Source organism: Cydia pomonella, chromosome 8 (assembly GCF_033807575.1).
Source record: "Cydia pomonella isolate Wapato2018A chromosome 8, ilCydPomo1, whole genome shotgun sequence".
NCBI lineage: Eukaryota > Metazoa > Arthropoda > Insecta > Lepidoptera > Tortricidae > Cydia > Cydia pomonella.
Genome location: NC_084710.1, coordinates 10,866,901 through 10,881,354, shown reverse-complemented (window position 1 = coordinate 10,881,354; position 14,454 = coordinate 10,866,901). Strand labels below are relative to the sequence as shown.

The window sequence follows — 14,454 nt, the reverse complement described above, 5'->3', positions numbered from 1 at the left end:
TTAATAAATATTTGTTTATTATATATATCGTTGTCTAAGTACCCTCAACACAAGCCTTATTGAGCTTACTGTGGGACTTAGTAAATTTGTATAATAATATTTTTTTAAGTTTTATTTGTTGCACGTGTTGAAACCTAAAGCTTCATGGTCAATGTCAATACTAAGGTGGTTAACTCTTGCATGGTTGTGGTTTGAAACAACGAGGATCTCGAGTTACGGATGGATAGGTATTTAATAACAATACCTATTTAGTCAGTAAAGAAATTGGTATCAGACTATGTATCTAATGTGATAGCATTTACGTTCCGTACGTTCGATAAGAAGTCGGCTCTTCATAACGTTATGAGCATAAGTTATTAATGTACATGTTGGTACATGTTTTGCGATCATGACAAATGAACGTCTTTTATCTTATCTTAAAACATATTGTAGTACTGTTATATGTCGGACATACAACCCGTTGAGTATAGTGGTGTTGGAATTTTTCAGCCTGTAATGATTGATTAAAATATATTGTACATAGGATAAAGTAACAGTATATAGATATACACGGTTTGTTTTTTTAAACGTCGTTAATTTCGGGATAAGGTACCGTTAAAAGAAGACAAACAACAAAAAAGACACTAGAGACCTCATACTATTGTCACTGTGGCAAGGTACGAAATAGGTCACAATTTAAATCTTTTGACTACATTTAAGGAAACTGAATGGCATAGTTATTTTTTCTAAAAACTAATTAATAGCGTTGTTTAACACGGACCGCATATTTAAATCCACCAAACAATTGACAACTATGACATATCGATGACATTTCGAATATCGTTTTTCCAAGACTTGCGTTTAGTAGGAAATGTATAAAACTCATACTAAATACTAATCACAAATGTCAACGCGCCATACGGGAAGTATCACACTCGTAGGGAATATCAGATAAAATAATAAATTATTGTTTATCTCCAAAATGGAGATAATTGAAATACCAGTTTCTTTGAGAAACATACTTAATTTAAGCTTAGGAATGCACCCTTGAAATTAACGGACTTAAAAAAACTCTTCTTAAAAGATATTGAAGAACTACTGATAATATAATTAAAAAATAAAATATCGTATCGTATCGTAGATCATTTCAAATATTTATTTAGATAAAAGTTTTGTCAAAATTGTATACCTAGTATATCTGTTTGAATGTTTTACCATAGCAGACAACGATTTTCATATTTAAGTTAGTCGTTATAATATTTAAATGATGACGGCGCGGCGGTACGTCAATATTTTATGTTTGGCAAGCAAGGAAGTGTGAAGAAAGGTGTTAAAAAGTTATGTCAGTAGAAAATGAAGGTATGAGAATTAGTGTCCGACCGAAGATTCGGTTTCGGCCAGTTTCGGCAAAAAACATGTTTCGGCCATAGTTTCGGTTTCGGTTAAAAAACGCCCGAACCTTTCGGCCGGGCTGAACGTTTCGGCTGGGCCGAAACTTACGAAATGGTACTTCGTACAATGAAACTATAAAACCATGTTACAAAAATCAAAAGTTGGGGAACAAGTAGGCCAACAGTTGGGGAACAAGTAGGACAACAATATTAATATAGGTACTAATTTATGTTTACAGAAATTAATTGGTTTATTAGAAAACACAATTATCCTAATGAGGGCGCCACTAGACGGTCGACGTAGTTTTAGTATGTGTATAAAAGTGGTTTTATGACATTTTTTCGCAAATTCAACAAAAGTTTCTGTTTCGGCCAAAACTAGACAAAACATGTTTCGGTTACAAATCCAATCCAAACATGCTTTATCAAAGGAAATATGTTATGAAATTGTTATCTTTGCTGTTGCAATTACAACAAATGTTATCTTTGCGCACTTATATAGAAAGTCAATGACCAGACACTGCAGTCAGTTTGAGTAATGATCCTCGTCCTGAATTATAACAAAGTGTAAACTGTTTGTATTGTACCCTACCCTACCGCAATAAATCATTAGTCCAAAAACGGAAGGACCATATTTGCTGCACGTGCAAAGCTAAAAATAAGTGCAATTTTTACATTTTATTGAACACGGCCGTCAAGGGACGGTTGCCATTTTCCGAGACCAATAAACGCAGGAGGGTGATTCTTAGGCAAATGTAAATACTAACACCGTATCACCCGCTGTTGGTCATTTCGTCTTGTTGCTGTGCTTTTAGGTGGTGCATCGGCCAGCAGGTTTCCTAAAATATCCGTCTCATTAAAAATGTATGTAAGAATGTAAACAATAATTATTAAATTTAGAACCTTTTTTTAGTAGTTAATAGCTACATAGCTATGTATGTTGTTTACTGATTCTAATTGTAACTAAATATTACTATTATATAAATTGCAATTGTTAGCGTTTAAAACGCTGCCGTTGAATGGGCCGTTCAGAATGACCCAGGATTTGTTTACGCACCGGCTAATTGAATTAACGACCTGCAAGCAGTAATCTCTGCCGAGTTTATTTATGTCAACCGGATTTCTTCCACTTCGACGATCACAATTACCCTGATATTTTCAAAACAAACGATATCTTACAATGGTGCACTCATAAACATGATATAGACATCACTAACTCGAACTTGGTGAACTAGCACATTTCAATTAGATCAATGACCCGCAATCAGATTTTTTGATTAACAATTCGATTGATTAGCACGTGTGTTGTGCCGGCGTGCAGTGCGCGTCGTGCTCGTGCAGCGTTCGTTCTCGCGCGCGACCATTGGCAGACTAGCTGCAACCCACCGCACTCGAGATGGACCGCGAAGCCCCATGCCAGGGGTGTTAATCTAATCGCCTGACGAGCGCAAGAGACAGGCGAACCTGTGTAAGCGCACGCTCAGATTACGTTTGGCTGTTAGAGATGTCGAGGCCATGATCGTATTGGTTTGCGTTCATGTTCGAGTTGCCTGAGCTCAATAAGCATTTGAATGTACCGCCAGCTGCGCCACGCTTTATCTGATTACCTCATGGAGCAAGGACCTTTCGTCACAAAGCTCGCCGTAAAATCCACCTTGAAAATTCGTGCCCGCGCGGCGAAATTCTCTTGCGCAATGCTTTTTTATGTAGATGGTTTGAAACCCGGTATTTTGCAATTATTGATTAGTTTTCTGAAATCCAATTAGGAATTTGCAACAGTTTAAGCAAAAAAGGGTTTTTACCACTGTGGAATACATTTTAGTACTTAAAAATAAAATAATAAACTTGCCTTACGGCTATGCGGTATAGGTATTTTTTATTTTAGGTGCGTTACGGTAAGTATAAGTAGTAAGTAATTTATGTGTATTAGTTATACGGAAGCAATCGGTAGTAGGAAATATGTATATCAAATATGGGATATTTATAGGTAGGGTTGCCATACGTCCTGTATATAGGTACGGAATTGTCACCGTACTGAAGAATCGCGTCCCGTATTTGTCCCGCATTTCGATACCTTTGTATAAATACCTAGAGAAATGGTCACAATCATCTCTGTGTAACCAGTTTTTTTCTCTATGTAACTACACAAAGAGACATAACAGCAAAGCTAATTATGTATTTGCACGGTATAGGTTCCAAATAATTATGGCAACCCGATGTATAGGTATATATCAATAGGAAAGTGGGGTAATAATACGAGTAGGCATCTATAATTACTATATAGTCTATATGTGACGAAAGGACTATAAGAAAGTGGAATTGCACCCGACGTTGAAATAGACAAACTGCCTAATCTAATGGTAATTGCTATATGTACTCGTACGTGACGATCCCTGAAAAGACAAAGGCAAATCTTTCGCATATCGTTTACCGCGTTAAAAAGCGCTACTAGAAGGCAGCTCCACTCTATTGTTGTGGAGCCGCTATTGTCGCACCGCGCGCACATGGAGGTCAAACAAACACCCACAATTAATATCATTGGAACCGAAACGGCTGCCTTTGTTCTAAATACGACACCTTTCATTATAATCCAATTGTGTCAACGTTAGACAAAAATACTTAGACGATCTTGTAAATTATACATTATTTTATCAATATACTGTGTATATACTATATGTATATAATGCATGATAGATAGAAGGTACCATATGACCTTCTTGCCTCAGTCCGATGACTTACTTAAAATAATATAAAACAACTGTAACCCACATTAAAACACATAAATTTTGTATTCATGTCTAAGTTTAATCAACATGTGTAGTCATTCTCGAGAGGTAACATGGTACATATCTACAGATATGTTATATATAGATTCAATTATACAAGCGAGGCGAAAATTAGTTGATACCTAGGGTTGCCATAAGTATTCGGAACGGATACGGGACAATAGGGTAGTACGGGCGTTACGGGGGGCTGTATTATTGCCACAGCTTTAACTCACATAGGTATAGAAACACTGTGGCTAAACAGAGGTGATTGTGACCAGCATATACGTATTCTCCAGCGACATTGATATACGGGACAAAGACGAGACGGGATTTGATACCACAAGTTTTAAGTTTGAAATTCAGACTGAATACGACTGGCTTTGTACAAATTAGCTTGCAAAGGGTGTAGCAGGATAGCCTAGGAAAAATTGCCCCCAGCGATTTTGGGCCGAAACTGTAATCAAACGATGCCTTTTGGGGAGGTTATACTCTGCACAAAGTTTCATCCCTCTGTTACCCCCTGGGGGTGAAAAATACCCGATTAACCCCAAAATTGTTTTAATTATTTTTTCCTAAACTATGAAAGTGACGAATTTCAAATTTTGTACAAATATTAATAAGACTAAAAGCTATGTGCAAAAAAAAAATTAACCCCCTAACCATTTAAATTCTTGTAAAAAAAACAAAAATAAAAAAAGAATCACCCTGTATATCAAGTTTGGCTCATGGTACACACACCATTTTTTTTCCAAAAATGAAGCAGTTTATATTCTACATTATACAAAAGTTTCATGGACCTACTCCAGAAGGAACATTGCGAAATTAATATGTATTGGCTCTTTGGTGCGTACTATTCATTGAACTCCCACTAAGAGCCTTGCATTATTAATAAACAATGGCTTGCGATCGGACCGCTGCTCGTGCCCGATTTGAAAAAGGTGGGGATAAAGAAGTATGAATCAAACTCATTTGTATTTATAAAAACATTTTTAGGGTTCCGTAGTCAACTAGGAACCCTTATAGTTTCGCCATGTCCGTCTGTCTGTCTGTCTGTCTGTCCGAGGATTTGCTCCGTGGTCGTTAGTGCTAAAAAAGCTGAAATTCGGCATGGAGATATAAATCAATAAAGCCGACAAAGTCGTATAATAAAATCTAAAAATTTTTTTTTTTTAGGGTACGTCCCCTACACGTAAAGTGGGGGTGAATTTTTTTTATGCTTCAATCCTACAGTGTGGGATACCCGTTGGAAAGGTATTTCAAAACTAATAGGAGTCTTCAACAAACATTTTTTGATAAAGTGAATATATTCGGAGATAATCGCTCCGAAAGAAAAAAAATAAGTCCTCCCCCCCTCTAACTTTTGAACCATAGGTCCAAAAAATATGAAAAAAATCGTGGAAGTAGAGCTTAAGAAAGACATTAAATGAAAACTATAGCGGACATGATCAGTTTAGCTGTTTTTGAGTTATCGCAAAAAGTTTCCCCTTCATAGTAAAAAGACTTACTTTAATTAGGTACTATATCACCGTTACTTCTGTTTTACTCATTTCCTCAAAGGTTAACTGGAAGAGATCCCATACAGGGATAAGTTCGTCTTTGTTGTATTTAATTTAATCTGTAACTGTGTTTTTCGTGTTTTTATTTCTATGTACAATAAAGTATATACATACATACATACATACATACATACATATATATGCAAATTTGCCTATTTATTTGACTCGCGTGAAAGGTACCGTTTCATCCGTCGGTTAACAATTTACTATACTTTAAGCTCCAGTTTAGCTTATTGTGACGGAAGAGTAACTACGGAACCCTACACTGAGCGTGGCCCGACATGCTCTTGGCCGGTTTTTTTTAAAATTATTTTGGTTTCGGGACCGAGACGTTGCGTATTAAGCATGATACGAGTATAACGATTAGTGGCTACGAAATAGTACGTTTAGTTTAATTTCGCAATGTTCCTTCTGGAGTAGGTCCATGAAACTTTTGTATAATGTAGAATATAAACTGCTTCATTTTTGAAAAAAAAATGGTGTGTGTACCATAAGCCAAACTTGATATACAGGCTGATTCTTTTTTTAATTTTGTTTTTTTTACAAGAATTTCAATGGTTAGGGGGTTAATATTTTTTTTGCACATAGCTTTTAGTCTTATTAATATTTGTACAAAATTTGAAATTCGTCACTTTCATAGTTTAGGAAATAATAATTAAAACAGTTTTGGGGTTAATCGGGTATTTTTCACCCCCAGGGGGTAACAGAGGGATGAAACTTTGTGCAGAGTATAACCTCCCCAAAAGGCATCGTTTGATTACAGTTTCGGCCCAAAATCGCTGGGGGCAATTTTTCCTAGGCTATCCTGCTACACCCTTTCTAATTAGAATAAGTGAAAAATATGTTAAGTATACAGGGTAATTTTTGAACGGTTAGCCATATTTGAATATGTCATTATAGATCAGTAGTACAACACAAAAAAGTGGTGTTTTTTTTGGCATTTTTAATCATCCAAAAAAAAAATATGGTCACTGTACTCGTTTGTTTTCATTCGTGAAATACTACGGCTATGATGATACACTAGGAAGGGATGCTAGAATTTTAGCCAATCAGTGCATCGCAAACGCCTTGTCTGTAGTTTTTGATTTAAGTCCACTTGCTTATCAAGCGCATCTGTGACCAACGCTAAGGAAAACCAGTACGAGCGTACCCCATAATTATGCAATGGGTAGTACCTCAAGGTTCAAGTTACAGTGGCTTACAAAGTACTACGTACTAACATAACTTTATTTGAACAAGTAAAATTAATGGTTGATACACTAGGAAGGGATGCTAGAATTTTAGCCTATCAGTGCATCGCAAACGCCTTGTCTGTAGTTTTTTGATTTAAGTCCACTTGCTTATCAAGCGCATCCATGACCAACGCTAAGGAAAACCAGTACGAGCGTACCCCATAATTATGCAATGGGTAGTACCTCAAGGTTCAAGTTACAGTGGCTTACTAAGTACTACGTACTAACATAACTTTATTTGAACAAGTAAAATTAATGGTACATACAATCATATAAAATAGCTACTTATATTAAAATTAAAAACTAATCTAAATTAAAACTGAGCAGTTACACTTACAGGATTGGGCGACTCGTTTAGTGCCCTCTCTTTAGTTACGGGTCCCGAGGTCATATTGTGCTGGTTCGCTCGATTGCAAGAAATCTACCCTCTTTTTATTCTTAGCGGAAAGTGAGATGGACAGATAAGGGTGTCTCGCGCTACTTGACAACGATATGGGGCATGGCACTCTACCTACGATTCGCACGTTGCTTCGTAGCGTTATCTCACTCAACTTCAGAGCGACGTCTGAATCTGACGCAGTGTGTCATGCCCCTGCCGCGTGCTTGGGCACCCTACAGTATGCACTCAGAGGCGCCGAGTGCGCACTTTACGTAGGGTGACCAATCTCGCGTTCAATATTTGGATTTTAAAAAGTAGCTACAAATTGAAAAATATAATAAAATGTATCCTTTTTATTTCATTCGGATTTTTTTGGGACTTTTCGCAACTTACTATTATTAGTTGAAACGTACACATGTAATTACATAACACGTCTGTAACACGGTCGTACAATAAAGAACTATCTTATCTTATCTTGTCTTATATTACTGTAGTGCGTCGAGAATGTTCGCGGAGGCGCACACGGATGACTTTTTTGCAATTATACGCAACAGATCGGCGTCACTTATGCAGAGACTGTGTGGCAGTACCAATAGCATCCTGAAAACGTTGGCAGGTAAGATAGATGCACCACTGCTCATGCACTGGAATGGACTGCATGTGGCAGCCACAGATGCTGAGAAGTGGTGCATCTAGATTGCCTAGTTATATTTATTTTTGATATTAATTTTTTTGTACTTGTAGATATGTTATTATTATTTTATATGTCACTAACCTTAATTAATTTTAAGATTTGTTGTAAATACTAACAATTATGGATCTATTGTGGATTCGAAATAAATAAATAATTGAAATTACCGTATGGCCAACTGCTCAAAAAGAACCCTGTGTAAGTAATAGTTACAGATTTAAAAAAACCATTTTTAATGAACAGACATGTCAAGACCCTTTTTCTAACATTAAAAAAAACGAACTTATGGTTCGTTTAAAAACTCATGCGAGGTAAAACCACGCAACACGATCAGCATCATAGCTAACTCGCAGCTTTACACTAAATTTTTAATCATGCATTCGGCCAATTAGCTTTGGTATCGGCCACGTTCATGTTACACGGATAGTTTACAATTGAGCATGGCAATATAGAAACTCACTTTAAATAAAATAACATTATTGACCTTAAACTTTACGTTAACATTAACCTTTCCAATTTATTATGCGCGGCCTGTGTCGGTATAATATTGGCAACGTGGCCCTTGGATTCTTTATGTAATTACAGTAAAAATGGACCATTTAAAATAATTGCAACTTTTCTTTCCGCATAATATTTCTCCATCTTACTATATGACTCTCTGACTATTATGTCCGCTAAATGCTTTAGTCTGGTCCTATTGAACATGTTAAATTATCTTTTAAATGCTTTAGCCTGAATTATTAGAATCAACTGTCGGGCGCTGTAATTAGCGTTTAGAAAGCTTTTGAGAGGTTTTCTCATTAATGTAGGTATTTGGAAATGAATGATATCTTGTTTTGAATTAGGGTGAAGTGAATTGAATTATAACTATACAGTTTGGAGCTTTAAAGTTATTTTATGTATAAACAAAATTACACAATTATTAATTACACGTACGAATGTATTTCTTGTTTCTTATCCTGACACCAATCTGGGTTCGTAATTTTTAAAAATCTGACAAGAATAAAGGTCGACTCATTTTAAAGACCGTAAACTCTTTCGCGTTGTCACGAAGCGATTGTTTATCGCGAAGCATGACGGCGTAGGAAGTCGTTAACGGGTTCAAACCGAGAAACGCATAATTGATATTGAGGCCCAGACGGTTAAATTGTGCATGCAGCGGCTTGGTGCATTGTTTACAGTTACAGAAGTTGACGAGACCTGATTGCCGGAAAGAGGGATATGCGCGCAATATGGTGGGATCAAGATCTGCATTAATTAAATGTTCGTTACTTTAAAAGTATCCAGGTACTTACCTACTGTAAATTGAGATTGTATAATTTTATTGTGTATGACTCGATACTTACATCGTTGCAATATCATCATTAACAAAAAGTTTTTTTTTAAGATCGCTCTTTAGCTATAAGGCGTTGACCTTAGTGTCCTAATAGAGGACACATAATATATGTATTGTATGCCTCTACAACAGGAGGTGCATGAGCTTGTACATTTGACTATATTACCTTTTTTTGTCGTTAGGTACTTAATATAACAGCGCGGCTTACGTTGGCGACGACTCGCGAATGCGATGCGGCGCGGCGTGGCGGCCTAACGGCATTCGGAGATCGCCCACGTAGGACACTTCCATAGGTATCAAAGGATTGAATTCACCCGCGCCGCACCGCCGCTTCGCGTTCGCGAGTTATTCGCTCAGGTAAGACACTGCCTTAGGAACCTAAAGAAGTGCTCAGGACTGAACTTTTAAACTTCGTTGTTGGCTTTATGCTGACTTTTACAAGCGAAAGTCCTTTTATTACACTTCCTCATTACCTATGGTATGAGAGCAATGTTGCGTAAGAAATTTCTGTTACCGTTTACCTGAAATGCCCAAAATGTTTGGTGTTACATCAAAGGCTACTTTCATACTTTGTTTATTAAATTTATTCATTGAATTTGCACTGAATAAGTTGGTCTGTACTGTAATACTCAGTAGGTACATAATGACGTTACGTCGCGATCATTTGTTTTTGTGTGAATTCCAATATTATTCAATTGTTTTCAAGTCTAATTGAAATAGCAACAGCATTACCAAGTTGTTTATATTGATTGGTATGTATGACAGTGAGTAGCCGTCATCTAAATACCAAATAAAAGGACAGTAACGAAAAGAAATTCTATGGTACATTAATTCCGCTTTGGACAGGTTTTTGAGAACACAAGAATACTCTAAAAACTACCTAATCTTATCTCAAAATCTGATAGAGCACATAGGGGCACATAAGGACAACGACAATAAATTTAAGACAGAATGAAATCACATTGACGACAAAAAAAAACCAATTAATTCATAATTCAGTCAGATGTAGGAATTCTTGGTATGTGAGTATAGAACTTATAGAAGCATCTAAACTAAAAGAATTACGGCTAAATAGTCAAGATTAGGCGCCCACACCGTCAGAGCTAGGGCAAAAATTGTAAACAACTCACCTAAATAGTAGGCAAAGTGACGGTTTTTGCTCTTTTCTCAGAATCAAATGGTGATCATATAGTGTTTCTTTTACAAAACCTAAATCTATCGGCCTGGGACGATCACTGTATTATTAAAAGTTCAGAATCTGTAATAGGTAAGTAGCTATAGTTAAACTTACCCAATGTTAGACAGGCTGGTGTTGCTCGCCGAGAGCGACTCTGTAGTGCTCTTGCCCTGCGCCATGGCAGCCAGCTGCCGGTCCAGGAAGTTGTTCTGTTCCAGCAGCTGACTCCACTGACGTACGGCGGTCTTGGACGAGGAGAGCTCCTGGCGGAGCTGCCGCTCGTCTAAGGAGTTAAGGCCGCTACGTAGAGAACTGTCTAGCCTGGCGGGTAGAAAAAAAATGTTTCTTAGATACAGTCATCTACGAGTAGGGTGAAAGTAGAAGGCGAATCGCTAAAACAAAAGTGTAATATTGTTATTGTTCTATTTACAATTTGGTTTCATTGCTCGAATCGGCGTGATCTTTTTAGACCAAACGAGTGTCCTAAGAGAAATTAGGTTTTTCCTGACAAAAAAATGTTTTGACTACCTAACCTGAAACTTTTGTTTGGCTCGAAATCTCGATGAATTGCCCCTTTCTGATACTGCAAGACTTTACCAGATTTTGTCCATATATCGTCCGAAAGGGTAATAAAAGGACGCCATAAATTAACCGTCTATGAGTTGCTGATATATATAAGAGAGTAGCTGTGTTAATTGGCGGAAACGAGCTTCCTTGTTTCCGCCATTAAGAAACAGCATCTGTCGTGAAGTAAAATAGAACCGCCACTTCAAAGACAATACGCGAAGAAAAATGACAGCGTAGTTAATATAAATGAATGACTTATTTTTATGCAAGCGTTTAAGATTCTTATTCATCTACAATATAAATTCATTGTTTTTTTTTCTTTTGAGGTTTGTGAATTAAAAAAGTAAAGTTAAGTGAATGGTAAATAAAACCGGACAAGTGCGAGTCGGACTCGCACACCGAGGCGAGGGTCCCGTACAAATTTAACTTATTTTTTATTATTTACAAATTTTTAGTTTTGAGATTTTTCCCTGGAGTACTGTAAGACGATATTATTTGCCAAATTTCATAGTTCTAGGTCAACGGGAAGTACCCTATAAATGTTGATTCCCTTGAGGGTGTCTTTTTTATTTACATATTTAATAAATTAATAGTTTAATAAACACTAGAAAAACACGCTTTTATAAATGCACGCACAAACCAAAAAATACTTCCAAGTCAATATATAATAGGTTTGTAATAACCTTGAAACCTGATCGTGTTCAAAGTCCATTACGTGACCTTTCTCACAAGTGCAAACACGACTATGATGCGATATTCCATCATGAAATGCCAGTGCCTATCTTCCGGCTTCATCATCAGACCTTGAAACCTAATCGTGATCAAAGTTCATTATTAGACTTTTCTAACAAATCCAAACACAGCTATGATACGATGTTCCATGATGAAGTTCCAGTTCATATCTTCCGGCTCCATCATCAGATCAGTTCGACAGTACCATATTATTGTATTGTCATCAGAACTACATACAGCTACCAATTTTAATGACGCTACGATCCTTGGAAGATGGTTAAATTAGTTACCTTAGATTCCATTACATAGTTACATATAGGTCGACCTAATAAAAGCGTATTAAAAAGAGCCTTTATCAATGAGATATGTCGGCTCCGTTGGGCCTCTACATTATAGTTACAATGAACTTACAAGTTATCAAAAACTTGAGAGCGTCGAAAATCGAAATATACGTTTTTTGCGGTATAAACGGCCGTATTTTACGTTAACTTTGAATGAATGAGAATGATACCTCCACGTGTTCTCAAGATCAAGGGTCTTGACAGATAGACAGACAGACCGACGGACGGACGGACAACAAAGTGATCCTATAAGGGTTCCGTTTTTTCCTTATAAGGTAAGTACGGAACCCTAAAAACTGTTAGAGATGGAATATAGCATGGTGCGTAATGTGGATATTTCAATACCTAAGGGGCCAACTAGCATTTTACGGTCACTGCTGGTCCGTAATGACAACATTGACATTTTATAACATCAACGTCTCCCACTTATATCCATTTCTAGACAATCATCCCACGGATTTCCACTTAATGACTCTATTTTAAACAAGGTTACAGTTGCGATATTTGGTTGGACAACAATATTTACCTATAGTAGAAATTATACGTATTTAAATATAAATTATAGGTATAATTTAATTTCATTTCGTGTGACTACGAACCATGCGCCTCATACCAGGAAAATTTGCTAAACAAGGCTACTCAGGTTCTTCTTCTTGTTCTGGAGCAGTGTGTACCTACGTAGCAGTATGTAGGTCGATTGTTCCACGGCGTGGTTCCACAGCCTGTACACTAACAAACAATGATACCTTTCGATGTAATCGTCGACACTCTGCAGGCTGGTGACGGATCGCGCGAGGTCATTGTCCATCATCAGGTCATCCGACGCTAGGCTGGACAACGTGTCCAGAGAAGGTGTCCGTTCTGCGCCACCATTCCGCAGCCCGTTCACTAATAAACAATACTTATTACAATAATATATTCATGGTATTTCTTTTATCTTATGTATAAGTAAATATTCCAAAATCCATAGGCATAGAAATCTACAACTTATCGATCTATCTCCTCTAATCTCCTAATAGAGTAATTAAAGTACTAAATAAGTATTACATGTTGTGTCTTAATGGTTTTTTGTAAATATTTTTAGTAAATCTTATCACTTGTTATATTTTGGTTACAGATAAAAAGTATTAGTTGCCTACCTTTACGATTTCTTTGAGCTAAAGGACTTGCGGGGATGCGTTCCCTGGACCTCCTCAGTTGTTTGCTGTTCTCAGCTTCCTGCTTCCTTGGTGGGCTCCCCTCGTTGTTTTCTGTAAACATGTTTTATACTAACAATTTTGTTATGATATGAACATAAGTAGACCAATTTGACAAATGGGTACGAAAAGTTTGATAAACGTCCTAGTGTTTCACAGACTAACACTAATAGTTGTGGTCATACCTATCATCTCTATTGCAAGGAATTAATATGGAATATGACAACTATTAGGATAATGTCACAAGCTCTTACAACAGAGAATAGATATGTCAAGCGCGATTTCAAGTATGCAGTCGCGCGTGACAACGCAATGAATGTGACCTGAAGCGAAGCACGCCGTACCGTTTAGCGCCCGGCAACAATTTACAAAATGTTACAAGCAGCTACACAGGGAGCCTAGCCAAAAAGTCAATCGTTTATCAACAAAACGTCGAAAAGTTTAGATTGGCGTTTTCTATATAGGTACAACTAATTTCACACTACTCTTGCAGTACGAATGACATTCATTCATAAAGGGGTACCCTTTACCATATAATTTTGCGACCGGGTATACCTACATGCCAGCATGCCACATGGCATCTACCTACTATGCGTTTACAGAGAAGTTAAAACCAGCTGGTACTCACTCCTGAACAGCAGGGCTGGTTGGTCGGCAATCTCATCGTCGAAAAAATCCCGGCCGTCCGAGAGCGACAGGGACCCCGAGGCGTGTGTGGGCGTGCCCGGGGACTCTGGCGACACGTTCTTGCTGTCGTCGCCATTCCGCGTCTCTTCGCTAATGAAAAATAAGAAAATTTAAATAACAAATTTATAGCGGAGATATCAATAATAGAGATTCAAAAGGCTTTTTGGACGTAAATCTCTAAAGCTGATATGTACAATTTAGACTAAAAATGAAACTATAAGGAACATCATGCTAGCGGCGTTTAATTTTTTTTTTACTAGTGTTTTAAATGTAACAGTCAAATTGTTCACTCACTTGACCAACCTTAAATCTAAATATTCTACTGGGTCAATTCTGGGAAATTTCACATCATAAGTATACCTTTACTTCCCTAGCAGTGCCTATCAAAACATGCCAGACTTTGGATTACATTGATACTTAGG

General features: G+C 37.1%; 1 protein-coding gene across 9 annotated transcripts in view; it reads right to left on the bottom strand.

The window, feature by feature from the left end:
* The window catches only part of LOC133520552 (uncharacterized), a 139,983-nt gene that overhangs the window by 40,224 nt on the left and 85,305 nt on the right, over positions 1-14,454 (bottom strand). For all 9 annotated transcript variants that reach the window (XM_061855038.1, XM_061855044.1, XM_061855036.1 and 6 more), the window contains 4 exons: positions 13,974-14,122; positions 13,289-13,399; positions 12,896-13,037; positions 10,624-10,830 (listed from right to left, as the gene is read on the bottom strand). In XM_061855038.1, the coding sequence (XP_061711022.1) occupies positions 10,624-10,830; positions 12,896-13,037; positions 13,289-13,399; positions 13,974-14,122 (609 nt within the window). The remainder of the gene's footprint in view (positions 1-10,623; positions 10,831-12,895; positions 13,038-13,288; positions 13,400-13,973; positions 14,123-14,454) is intronic.